The 14407-nt window shown below is 38.1% G+C and overlaps 1 protein-coding gene across 2 annotated transcripts in view; it reads left to right on the plus strand.

The window, feature by feature from the left end:
- LOC124619886 (xylulose kinase-like) overlaps nucleotides 1-14407 on the plus strand; it is a 148295-nt gene that overhangs the window by 124765 nt on the left and 9123 nt on the right. For both annotated transcript variants that reach the window (XM_047146514.1, XM_047146515.1), the window contains exons 10-11: nucleotides 5011-5184; nucleotides 5625-5722. In XM_047146514.1, coding sequence (XP_047002470.1) covers nucleotides 5011-5184; nucleotides 5625-5722 — 272 coding nt within the window. The remainder of the gene's footprint in view (nucleotides 1-5010; nucleotides 5185-5624; nucleotides 5723-14407) is intronic.

The following is a 14407-nucleotide window of genomic DNA, read 5'->3' on the forward strand; positions in this document are numbered from 1 at the left end:
ATTCATAAACAAAACCCACAATGTAACTATTATAGCAATAAAGTCAACGAGTAATGGCTTCCCACAGAGAGACAACACCAGAGAGTATATTTTACTATGTGGTTCACAGACAGCTCACAAGAGAGCAGCAGCTGCTGGAGCATGGCTAAAAGAAACATACGCAAATGTGCACAGTGGGTTTGGATGTACCTGACATTTCTTGTCAGCAAAATATTAGTGAACAAACTTTAGGTACACAGTTGTGACCACCAGGTCTGAAAGGGTTAAGAATGTACTTTAAATTATTTGATATAATAACTTTAGATTTTAGTTTCTACAGTAGGCTACAGAAGCACTGCTCAATGAGCCACAATTTTAGATGTTTTTTGAATGTCTCTCCAGTTATTACCTTCAGTTCATTTGGCAGTGCATTGAAGTATTTTGCTTCATTAATATATGGACTGTTAGCTGTTTTTTCAGTCTTCTGTGCATCATATGATAGTTTTGTACTAGCCTAGTATTGTGATCACGAATTTCTGCATTACGACATCTATATTTCTTATCTTCTATGGTTAATACTATTGTTTCAAACATATACATAGAATAGATAGTCAGAATTTTAAATTCTATAAACAATCCTTTACATGATGTTCTAGGATCTTTTTTGCCTAATATTCTCAAGGCTCTTTTCTGTAGTTTAAATACTCGGTCTACATGAGTTTTGGAAGCCCCGCCCCACAATGAAAATAAATGGATGTATTAAACTAAAATACATCATCCTCATTATTTGGGTATTGACATATGGAGCTATTCTTCTTAAATCATATAGGCTAGATGGTACCCTTGCACATACATTGTCAATTTGTTGGGTCCATAGTAGTTTGCTATCTATGCATATACCTAGGAATTTACACTCACTGCAGATTTTCCATAAAATAATACTATCTTGAGAATCAATACAAGTTTGCAAATCACCAACATTGAAGGGGATTATATTTGTTTTTTGTAAGTTGACTTTTAGATTGTCATTTTCAAACTTTTCCTTTGCAATATCTATAATTTTTTTACTTCTATGCCAAGATTAAGAATATCATTTCCCCAACAAAGGCCTGAAGTGTCATCTGCATACATTGTGATGAAGGTATCATTTGTTACTATCTTTGGGAAGTCATTAACGTAACATATAAAAAGGAAGGGACCAATTATCAATCCCTGAGCATACCAAATTTAATATTCCTGACCATTGATTTATAACTTTTTAATGTGAGACTGAGGTACACTGTCTTCTGTTTTTTGAATATGATGTGATGAGGTGCAATAGTTTTCCACTTATGCCATCTCTGGCCAGTTTTGACAGAAGTACCTTATGATCAACCCTACAAAAGCCTTTTGATAGGTCTAGGAAAACTCCAGCTACTTGCATGCCCTCATCAATTTTGTCAAGAGCTTCAGCATAAATTGAAGTGTTGCAGTCATGGCGCCATGACCACATCTGAAACAATGCTGAAAATCTCCCAGGATGTTGTGCTTGTTATAATGCTCTAACATATATTACAGAATTATTTATTCAATTAACTTGCTAAAAATGGAAGTTAAAGTGAGTGGTCTGTAATTTTCTACTAGTTGTTTATCGCCCTTTTTGAAGAGAGGTTTAGCATTGGCTAATTTTAGTATGTCAGAGAACACTCGTTCTTTTAAGACACTATTTATTAGATGCACCATAGAATATGCTAGATTGTTTTTGCACTGTTTAAGTAAAAATGGAGAAATTTCATGCCAGCCAGCGGATTTTTTGTTTCTACATTCTCTGAGGAGCTGTAAAATATCCTTGATTTCAAGTTCATAGAGTTGATTAGCTTCAGAATTGTCCTCAGCAAGACTTTCAACAGGTACTGTTTCTGTAGTACAAAAGTCAGATTCTATGATATCTATGAAATAGTCATTGAAAATGTTACTGGTCTCTTGAGGATTGGTGACAGCAATATTGTTATTAGATCTGTATGTTTATAGTACATTTTAGTTTTGTTTTATTGTCTCTTATTTTATTTACTATTGACCAGCAGGTCTTGGGGATACAATCTGAATTTTATATTTTCGAGTTAATCTTTTCAGCCTTCAATCTTTTGAGTTGCTTGCAAAATTTGTACTTGTATTGTTTGTATTTATCCCTGTGCTCATTGTTTTTGGTCGCTCTTTGTATCATATACATTTCTTCCATTTTTTCTTTCAGTTCTTTGGTATAATTGTCAAATTCCATGGGTCGTGACTGTCTTGTCGTATTCTTATTAATATTTATCTTTCTGATGGGAATAGTATTATTTAGATGATAAGATAATGTGTCTAGAAAGGCATCCCATTTATTATTCACTCCTTTGGCTTGAAATACTAGATGCCAAGATTCATGACCAAGGCTCTCTCTCAGTTTGGCAATGTTGATAACACAGAGATTTCTTTTGTATTCATAAATTTTCTTTGGTTTTATACAAGGATCTTCCTTTAGCACTAATAGTTGGCCTAGATGGTCAGAGATGTGATCATTTACAACAGCAGCTGTGGCAATATTTTCACAATTAGTAATAACGTGGTGTATAGAGCTTATACTAGTTGGAGTGATTCTGGTGGGTATGTCTACCAACAGATCTTTTGCGCCATAAGAATAGATACAGTCTTTGAAGCGTTTGCTTTCTTGGGAATCTTGTAACATATTGACATTAATATCCCCTAATAATATAACATTTATATGGTCTTACTTGGACACTAATTTACATAATACTGGATCAAGGGAATTAAGAAATAATTCAAAATTTCCATTTGGTGATCTATACCATGCTAAGATAAAGTATACTACAGACAAGACTTTTAACTTAATTGCTAAAATTTCACAGTGCAAATCAGAGGAATACTCTTTTACCCAAGCGATATCTTTGTAAGATTCTACTAAGTTATTTGTTCTCAGGTAGAGAGCCACTCCTCCACCTTTATGGTTATAATGACAGTAAAAATCAGTTAATGAATAATTTTGTATTTTAAACAGGTGTATGTTTCTGCAGATTTTTGGTGTTCACTGACAACTAGTATGTGGGGTGTAATATCAGTAAGATAATGGTCAAAAACATCAATCTTCTTACCTAATCCCTCTACATTTTAATGTAGGAAAGAAATATCACTTTCTTCAGGCAAATTCTGTACATGATCACCCCTTCTTCTGCTTTTTTGTTTCTCTTATTATTTATAATGTTGTAAATATCATTAATCATCTTAGTGAAGGTCTTGGAGCCTAACCTGTTTAAGTGAGTACCATATTTCCCCAGACATTTGTTGCTTAAGAACTTATTTGGATCGATCAATATTGTTCCTAGATTATTACAGATCTCACGAATATTACCATAAAGATAGACACACAAGAAGTGTAGTGTGGGAATAATCACTCAGGTTTGTGGGACAAGAAATACACGTACCTTAGCAAATATGAATAATGGTTCAATGGAAGGGCACATAGAAGTAATGAGAACATAGCAGAAAGAATGATGGAAGTGTATTCGAAAGATGGGAACAGTTTGTACAGTTTGTAAGGCAAGTGAAAATATTAAGAATTATGCTTGTACACATAAGAAAAATATATGTTAAAATAATAGAAAATCAAGGAAATGAGATATAAAGATGTGAAAGAGAGAAGGAGAGTTGAAATTTCATCCTGTGTAAACATATACAGAGAAACAATTTTAAGAATATACAACCTGCCTCCATTATTTCCACATCTTACAACCACACTACCAACCTATTTAAGAAGAAGATTTGCTGTAAATCTGAAATATTGGCAGTACTACTTACTCATAACACAAATCAGCAAATCAGGGCAACCCATGTCATACATTTCTGTCATGAGCTGGCAATCATTAACGAACTGCAGTATCTGGACATTGATTTTCTTACATCATGCTTCAAAGTGAGTCCCTTCCTGCCTGTTACTGCCTTCACACCAGCCTGCAATAGCTTTTGTCACCTGTCAAACCCCAAAATTGATGTAATCAAACACTTAGCTGCTCCTCAACTTACTTCCTTGTCATGTGGTATGCATTGCCAAGATTGACTCCCATCAACAACTTGTCCTATGCACTTTCCTTGAACTCTTTCCAATACCTTCATCAATAAGGCTTACACCTCAAAGTGAGTCACTCATTGGACAATCAATGTCATGTATTAGGTGACAAGAAAACTGTTTTCATCTTTCCTTGTAGGTATAAATATTATAAATCAGTGTCACCATTAATTTCTCACCAAGCACTGGCAGAGAGTCTGTATTAATGGGCCATGCAGAGCAAACTTTGAAATGCAGTAATGTTCACTGTGATGGTTTCTTAATCATGTTAGTGATTTGGATTCTTCCTATCAGGACCAGGATCTCAGAATCTGCAGCCTTTAAATTGCTACAAAGTATGTGCATGGTTATTTTCATAAACTTTTCTCTGCTTGTTGTCTTCTATGTTATTGTTTTATTCCACCATATCTCTGTCATTGTATTTACCTACTCTGTATTTATGTTGTCCTCTCCTTCATCTTTAACAGTTTGAGTCTTTGTTTGTTTTCTTTCCTCTCCTTCCAATTCTTCTCCACTACGTGTTCATTCATTTTCCTCTGTTGCTGTTCGCCTTTGTCTCAGTTGAACTTCTTCTGTTAATCTTCACTCCCTGCATTCTAACTTCCAAACATCATCTCTTGTTTACATTTGATTGTTGATTTCCCCCCTGCTTTATTCTGCTGTTTCTTTCTTGACCAGGAATCTTGTTCGATTGTCCAACTTAATTATTTAATATCTCTGTCTCAAATATCAGCTTGGTTTCTTTTAAGAGATGGAGTTTCTTCTTCTTCTGAAAGATAGAATTTTTCATGTTTGTATCTGCTGATACTGTATAAATACGTGTTTTCTTGTCTTTGTTTGACTTCAGTTTTTCATGGACACAGATTTTTTCATAATCTATTTATTATTAATTTTAGGAGTGATTCATTCTAGTCAATTCCATTCTGTTTCAGGTCTTTACTTTGATGCACAAGAAATTATACCATTTGTTCAAGGAGATTTTCGTTACAACAAAGCTGGTGATCGAGTGTCTAGGTTCAGTAGTAAGGAAGTAGAAGTTCGAGCTGCCATCGAAGGACAGTTTATAGCACGGAGAGCTCATGCAGAAGATCTTGGTCTTTCTGTAGGTTGGTAATTTTGTGCTAAGTATTTTTTCAAGTGCATGTGACACTGTGCAGTTATGTGACTGGTAGATGATCTAAACCAGAAGATAATTTGAATTTTTTCCCACATCAGATAACAGATTGTTAGCTGTCTTTACCCTTTTTATCTTCTGTTTTGACATTTAATTTTGATTCTGGTTGAACATTTTAGTATTTTATAGTTTGAAAGTACAAAAAACTGTAGAAATACTCTCAACTATTTTTACATGCAAGGAATAGTGAAAAGAACGAAACAAGTAATGGGACCTCGGCTTCATATAATTTTATGTAGATGAATGTCTGTGTCAGTCCATATATGTTAAGTTCTGTTAGTCGTTCACCTAATAATGTAACACAACATTACCAATTTCTGGTGAAGACAGATTGTCAAATCTTCAAAAATCTTATAACTATATTTTTTTTAGGCAATGAAATGAGAATCCTGGCAACAGGTGGTGCATCAGCAAACCAAACAATTCTTCAGGTCTTAGCAGATGTTTTCAATGCAGATGTCTATGTTTTGGTGAGTTATATGAAAGACAATTTACAGTTGTTATGTAGTGCATAAATACATATGAACTACCAACACTGATAGTTCAATTATATTGCATTGTTGAAAGTTGTTAACAAATTTAGAAATATGGATAATAGAGATCAAAATGGAATGAAGATTAGAATCATTAGAGATGGAACACTAGCTCAGACTGAGAAAGGAAACTGCCCAAGTCATTTTTATAAGAATCAACTTTGCATTTGCCTTAACTGGTTTAGGGAAACTATGGAAAACATAAATCTGGATAACCAGACAGAGGTCCAAACCACTTTCCACCTCTATTCGAGTTTGATTTCTTCTCACTGTACCACCTAAATCAGAGAAGTTAAGATAAAAAGTAAAGTAAATTGTGTAGGTCAACCTTGTATTTTAAATATGATACAGTAGTTATTAATAATAGGATAATGTGCAATCACTACTCCCTGCCAAATGTAGACACTTTCAATGAGTGTATACTGTCTTTAAGACAGCACCTTGTTTTATGTTGCACTTCACTCACTTACACACTACAGCAGAGGCTATTCTGTTCACAGATTATGTTGCGAGAAATAATAGTTGCTTGTGCTATTTTGTAATACTATAGTCCTCTGATTTTATCATTGGAGTCTTTATCAATATGAATTTTATAGAGGGAGGTTAGGCTAAAATATATTATATTACACTGGTCAAGCCAACTTTCAAGAATGTAGTCCGAACATTTTGTGAATTCAGTTTTTACTCTACTTTCATTCATTTTTGTCATAGTACCAGGGAGCTGAACAGTTTCAAGTATATAGCTGTTTTTGTTTTGTTGAAATAAACATTTGTATTATTTTTCAGGAATTCAGCATATTTTGCACTCACATCTGATGAAATTGTTTTGTGCAATTCCTAGTGCTATAATTTTATTTCCATTTAACTTTTTTTCACAAATTTATGACTTCTTTTCAACATGTAGGCCACACTGATGTTGGTTAACTCAAAGCGAATCTTTAAGATCAGGTACAATGCACATTAACTTAATTTTTGTTAACAAATTCATCAGAATATGGGTCAACTTTCTCCGTCCTGTGATGAATGCTTGCACTTGGCTAGAAAAGTGGTCAATCATAAGCTTTGTGACAAATTTGTCAACAAATCCATCTTTTCTGAATATCTCATTTTTTTCAGTACACTGAATTTAAAATGAATCATGAGACTCATGCACGTAACTATAGTGTGGCAGATGGAGGTGTGCAATGACTGCTACTGGGTGATGGAAGAAAAATTTGTGTCCTTCAGGAAACATTAAACTCCCACCTGAGGTGTCCTGGGTTTGCATGATGGCAAGGGAGACAGGTGTGTCTCCTGAGTGTAGCATAGCAGGAAGGCTGAGAGACAAGCTGCAGATAGACATGAGTGTGAACATAACAATTGTTTGTTACTCCATTAAAATTGAACAGTTATATGTGACATATTTGTACAGAATACAGTCGCGTGTTCTCCCTGCATCATAGAGGCATGATAGCATAAAGCCTGGTGGCATATCCAGACAACTGGAAGACAGGCTTCTTACTCGGAGAATGCCAATTTGGCGGATGCTGGCATTGTGGTGGCCAGGCAGAGCACTCGTCATGGCTCTGTTGCCAGCAAAAGGCATCCAGTGCCATCTACTATTGTTGTCAACCAGAGTCAAAATCTGGACAATTGGCTGAAGAGCAGCAGCTGGCGCCTGGTTGAACCCAGTGGCATGAAGCCAGTTGGTTGTCCATTCATGCCTTGGACCATGTGGCAGTGGTAGGTTGCTCTGCAGGAAGTCTCATAGAGGCAGCAACAGAGTATTGGCTGCATCAGATGTATGGCCTCATCCAGTGCAGCATATTCCATTTGTACTGATTATGAGTGCATCAGCAGAACATTGTCGATCTCACAGTGGAAACTGACCCATGGCAGGCAACATTACATGACCGTGCTGTGCCAATGACCTACTTGGCTGAGCCAGGGTTTAAATTCCGGTGCCTGGAGCTGACCACATGGAGAATGTAGCACTGTTGGGTTCTTAGGTCACACAGAAGAATCGTGAATGAGGACCTGTGTCCTAGACCTTGCTGTTATCATGTGAAAGGAGGTCAGAGCAGAAATTGGCACATAGGGGAGGGCTGCTGGGTTGGCAGGTCATTGGCTGTAGCTGCTGGTGTTCTAGATATGGCACTGGGTCCTCGCCTTGACTTTCTTCCTCATCAGATTCCTGATATTGATCTAATTGAAATACAATCATGCATGTGTTACAATTGTTTTTACACTTCATATTCTTCATCTTGAGTCCACAGTAAACCCTCTCAAATAACCTTCACACTTTGGCATTCGGTTTTCTTTATACTCAGATCAATGTTCCACAAAACAGAGTTTTCAATTCCTAGTTTGCTCTTTTTTCTTTTGAGTCCAGTTAGCAGCTTTATTGTTTCACACCATGGGAAAGGAGATAGGTATCAGGATGGCACCCATCAGCATAAGCTTGATAGTCATCCGAAGTAATATTTGCACTCTAACACTACTAACTTTTTGCCCATTTGGATTGATACCCAAAGTTTCATGATAAAAACATCACAAGTGAAAATTTGAATGTCACACATTCTCATAATATAATCGTAGCACACCTCTAATAACTAGTTAAAAGTTCTTGCATATCTCATTAAGTTAGACACTGCCTTAACTCTCACAATGTCATCCACTGTCCAGCACTTAAAATAAAAAACCAGATACTTCTTGACCTCTGTGAACTCAATTATGTTAATCTCTTGTGTTGCCTTATCACTATGGTACAGCAAATGAGGAAAACTATTTAAAAAAGAAAGAAGTCAGTGGTAGCATCACTATAATCACATTCTCAGACACATTGACTGATAAGAAATCCCTCGCATAAAACCTTAATACGTTAACTCACAGTTATCTTTCACCCCTAGAGACTATTGTAGCATCCCTGCTTCAGAGAGCTCAACTATACAATGAACTTACTAGTTCCTGGGGGCACAGTCACTTTTCACCTATCCTCCAGTGCCCATAGTACACCTTTTATACAACATTATTTCTTAATATCTGACTTATTACTCCCTAATGTCAAATCTCTAGCCTAGACAGATATTGTTGCCAGATTTTTGGCTATCTTCCTCTCTGTATCTCAAGGGACCTGAAAAAGTTTAATTCGTGTCAGAGCCAAAGACTCATTCTGAACCTGTGTGGTGCCTCAGTGCCTCGCTGCTTTGTGTCAGTGTTGTACAGTGTTAAGACAGGAAATCTTCTCCATCTGATACTATCATGACACTTGATCCATGGTCTGCTTTGTCAGCGTTGTACCATTGTTTACATCTATGTTATCATCTGACTTACATCTGGGAATGAAATAGTATTCACTAACTGTTGCCTGTTGGTCATCATATCACCTAATTATTCTTACTACACAATTTACTAATTTTTAAAAGTTTTACACAAAATATGAAAGTAGCATTAGCAAAAGCTCATTGCAGCAGTTGCTTCGATGGTGGGATGTATTGCATATAGCTTCAAATTAATTTAAGGCTGAGAAGTAGATAACTGAGGATAAATGCATCTACTTTCCTTACAAACAATTATCTTTTCGGAAAGCACTGGAAGTAGTGAAGATATCATCATACAAGGTTTAGGACAATGAGATTTTGTATATGGAGAGATATGAAGCATGTACAATGTGCAGGTAACACAAACATAAGGGTTGTACTGTTTGTAAGTGTAAATTAATGCCAATATCTGAAACTCTGTTTCTAATTGTTGTGGTGAAGTTTTGTAATTGTGATTTGCTTTTCATTTGAAAGGACCATCAATTTTTTTTATAAGTAAGTTAAAATATTATAATGGGGCATGAGTACGCGGAGGTCATCTCCAGCTCGGTGGCAGGACAGTGGGGGGGGGGCAGGGTAGGCAGGGGTCGGCCACATAAGGCCTGGCCATGGCGTCTTGAACACTACCAACTAACCAGAAGACAGCAAGATGGGACAGTCAGAGAATGAGATACTTAATTGTAACCATGAACTTTCAACGTGTGACATACCAGTGGTAGGTAGGGGAGACAGGAATGGAAAACAAGGACACTGGGGTATCAGGTGCTGCACCCGCCAGGGGCTTGAAATAACATGAGGGAAGTGTTAGTGGTGCTCATTGACAGCAATCGAGCCAACCATGCCTGGCACATTCCAACTGAGCAGGGCATCGTGCAAAACCCCTCAGAGGTTATTGGCAAAATAGGCATGGTAGCTTGGACATCATTCTGTAGGAAGTTCCAAAGACTGAGGCACGATTTGTCCACAACCCCATGAAGTTAGGTGATCATCTATCCTTTGACCCAGACTGTTGCATGAGAAATGAAAGCATATGTTTCAACCATGGATGGAGGGGCGAGGAGTAAACAGGTGACCATTTGTTGCCCTAATGTCCAGACTTCATGAACACTGATGCAGGTCAGGCGATGGGTGTCATTATTCACTGAGTGACAGGTGGAGCATAAAGGACTGGCCTTTAAAACAATCACGTGTAAATGCTGGTTAGTGTTGAATTTTCCACAGGCGATGTGATACCACATTGCTTGGATAGATGTTGGGAGGTTGTGCCACACCGCTGTTTACATCACTAATAGATACTTAATCTCAGTGTTGCTGCATGCTACGCCATGCAGTAATTGAATGTTGAAATCCTTCAGATGTGGGGGGTGCGTATGTGGGATGCCAGTGTGGACACAGCTAAGGCCCACAAAAAAGACAGACAGGTGCACAAATAGAGGCACAACATGTCAATCGAGCTATCAGTTAAGCAGATATACTGTAAGCAGATATAATTTTAGTAAGAATTTAATTTTTTTGACATGCTACCCTTCTTTGTAACAGTGGAAAAGCTATGTTGGAGTTAAATTACTGTTAACTTCAGAGTGAAAGACATTTTTAATTAAGGCAACTCAGGCATCAACATAATGGAATTTTGCTGGTACAGTGCGACCAATTTTTATGCACCTTCTCATTCTCTGAAACACTCAAAAACAATTTTTGAAGAGTTTTTATGGCTGTATGTGTACAGTGTTCTACTGCACACCATTTGTAATCCATTTTCGAAAATGTAAATTCCAAAGCAAGACATCACTGTGAATTATATTTATGATAGTAGGAGCAGTGAGCTAGCCACTGACATCACAGGCATCATGTGACTCGAATAGAGCATTTTAGTGGGCTTTCAAATGCTTTGAATTTCATTTCCATTTTTATGAAGGAATACTGTAATTCATGAAAGAAAAAGCATGGTATGAACATAAAATGACATGTAAATGTAGGCTTCTGCGGCCATTGTCACATTCAATAAAATTTTTCTGGGTTTGTGACTGCATTGTCAATATATATAAAACTACAGACGTTTTGGTCCCTGTTGCAAGAGACCTTCTACAGGGTGTTTTTGTTTACTGCTGAATGAGAAAACTTTGTTTCTTATATACCTGGAGACATAGCTGTTATCTAATTTTCATAGGCTCTTTAGGATAAAGGGGAGGGATTTTAGAAGTCTTTATTGGTGTTTTTATTATTTCTTTTCATTGGTAGAAACCCAAAATTTTGATTGGTATTTGCATTACTGCTTGTAATTGGTGGAAATTGGTAAATGGAAGACCAGGCGGCAGCTGTGATGTGGCATTGTTTTTCTGCTTTCTAGCACCAGCTGAGGTGTGCCAGTATCCTATGTACCTGCAGCTGCTGTGGCCTCCCGCACACCTGTATGTGTTGTTTCATGTGAGATGTCATCCTGTAATGCTATTATTGCTGGCAGCCAAGATGTCGGAAGTCAGTACCCATCTTTTCTGTTCATGTTGGATGGTCGCTTGGCTATTTCTATTGCCTCTCTAATCTTCCTCGTGAAAGTAAGAGGCTGTTTCGCCAGTACATGTGCTTCACCAAAAATCGATCTGTTTGCCGCACTCGTGCTGCTGTTCTGCCACTGCTAACTTAGTGTGCTGCCTTAGTCAGATATATTTTTCGTGTTCAGGTATCCGTGTGCTGATAGGTCACCCTGTCTCACCTACATACACTAATCCACAATCGCATCTGATTTCATAAACTCCAGCAGCATGTATTTTGTCAAATGTATCTTTTTGTTGTGCAAAGAACATCTTCTACTCTGTTGCTGCTTCGGAAAATCAGCTTGATACCTGCTAGGTGGACAATTTTTCCCACCCATTCAGTGGCACTATGAACATATGATAATACAGTGATGATTTGTGCTTCCTTTTGCCCTCCTCCATTGCCTTTGTTCTTTGACGCCATAGTTTTATCTATTACTTTCATTCCACAGCCCTTGGGACAAAAAATGGAATTGAGGTTTTGTAGTTCATCCTTTAGATGTTCCTTATCACTGATCCTGTGAGCCCTCTTGATTAAAGCATGCAGGGTGGATTTCTTCTGCATAGGGTGATTATGTGAGGAGGAATGCAGGTACCCGTCAGTACTAGTTTGCTTCCTATATACTCTATGGCCCAGTTTACCGTCAGACTTTCTGTAAACTTCCACATTGAGGGAAGGCAGCAACCCATTCTTTTCTATCTCCATAGTGAATTGAATTCTGCTGTGCTGCTGGTTGAGGTGTTGGGGGAAATTTCATAGCTCTTCCTCTCCATGTGCCCAGATAACGAAAGTATCGACAACATATTGGAGCCAACATTCTGGGTGTAATGGTGTGGACTGGAGAGCTGTTTCTTCGAATGCTTCCATAAAGATGTCTGTTGCAAAAGGCAAGAGAGGGGAGCCCATAGCTACACCATCTGTCTGTTCATAAAAGTCCACTTTCCACCTGAAATAGGTGGTCATTAAACAGTGGTGCACTAGATCGCAGATATCAGGTGCCATGCGTTCTTCTAAGATTATCATGGTGTCTTATAACAGTACATTCATGAATAAAGACTTTATGTTGAAGCTAACCATCAGGTCTGTGGCTGAGATACACTTTTCTTTTAAAAGTTGGTGGAGTCCTTAATGTACAAATTTGTGTGGCCCACCAAATGTCAGAGCTTTGGAGCCAGTTCCTTTGCTAGACTGTACATCGGTGAATTAATGGTACTCACAATTGGTCGTAATGGAAAGGCCTCTTTATGTACCTTCGATAAACTATATCTTGTTGGTGCCTGTGGAACTTGTGGGATGAGTCTTCTGGCTCTGTCAAAATTCATTCTAGTTGCTTTAGCAGTGCTTGTGTCAATTTGAACAACAGCAGGAGTGTGGCAAACAGATTGATTTTGGTGAAGCATGTGTACTGGCGAAACAGCCTCTTCCTTTCAGGAGGAAGATTAGAGAGGCAATATAAATTGCCAAGCAACCAGCCAACATGAACAGAGAAGATGGGTACTGACTTCTGACATCTTGTCTGCCAGCGATAACAGTGCTGTGGGACAATAGTTCATGTGAAGCAACACATACAGGCACACAGAATACCTCAGTTGCCACAGGTACATAGGGTACTGGCGTGCCTTGGCCAGTGCTAGAAAGCAGGAAAACAACGCCATCTTAAAATAATTTCCAAAAACAGTCAAATTCCCTATTATTCAACATATCATGATACAAAGCTTCATTATTTCTTACTAATTTAAACATGCCAAGATTCTAGTATTCACATTGCCACAGTACACATTCTTTATAATTTCTCACCTAAAAGTTGCTTTAATCCATTACTCAAGCAAATACTTAATTATTCCTGGTACTCACACTAGTTCACAAAGGCATATCAGATACACTCATGTAGACCAATAAACGTCTGCTCCATTGCATATAACAATCCATGCTTATATTCACCTACTGTTTACATTGTCCTAAGGTTCATCGCCTTAACCATGCACCCTCTCTGCATTGCCTGGAGCAATGCCCTTTCTGTTGGCATACCCAGCAAACTAAATTCTGTGGTTCAGTGCATGGAGCTGTGTCCTGGCAAACTGCACTATGTGTATACCAACATCTGTTAATAGTTCAACCCTGGGGCCTTTACCAAATATTAAAATTTGAATCTAAACTGGGCGCAGTGGTAGGAGGGTGGAAATTCAAGGTCAGGAGGATGGACAGGCATGTGGATCCCATGAATGAAAATCCAAAATTTGAGCTGCTACTTTCATTGGTGCTGTCCAAGTTGAGTCACCATTGCAGTCTCCATCAGCTTCTCTCACCAGAATGAAGTGGACTTCTTCTTCTCTGTCACTCAATCAGTCTTCAAGTCATCCCACTTCTGACTTCACAATGAAGTGGGCGAGTTCGTGCAATGAAGTGGGCGAGTTCGTGCAATGGCTGCTACTGGGTGGTGGGAGCCATTTGTCAGGAGGAATTCAACTTCCACCTGGAGTGTCATGGGTTTGTATTTTGGCAAGGGAGGTAGGAATGACTCCAGAGTGTAGCTTCGTAGGAAGCTGAGAGAGACAGGCTGCAGACGCACATGAATGTGAAGATAACAATACCGTAGACTTGAACAATTACATGAGTGTGTCTTATATGGACCACAAGCTGGCATCATCCCATGTAGTCCCTGCGTATGCGTACTGTATGGCCTGGTGATGTACACAAACTATTGGAAGGAAAGCTGTTTACTCAGGGAATGCTGACTTGGTGGATGCTGACACAGAGGCAGCTGAGTGGAACACATAACATGGATCTGCCA

The sequence above is a fragment of the Schistocerca americana genome, chromosome 6 (assembly GCF_021461395.2).
Source record: "Schistocerca americana isolate TAMUIC-IGC-003095 chromosome 6, iqSchAmer2.1, whole genome shotgun sequence".
Classification (NCBI taxonomy): Eukaryota; Metazoa; Arthropoda; class Insecta; order Orthoptera; family Acrididae; genus Schistocerca; species Schistocerca americana.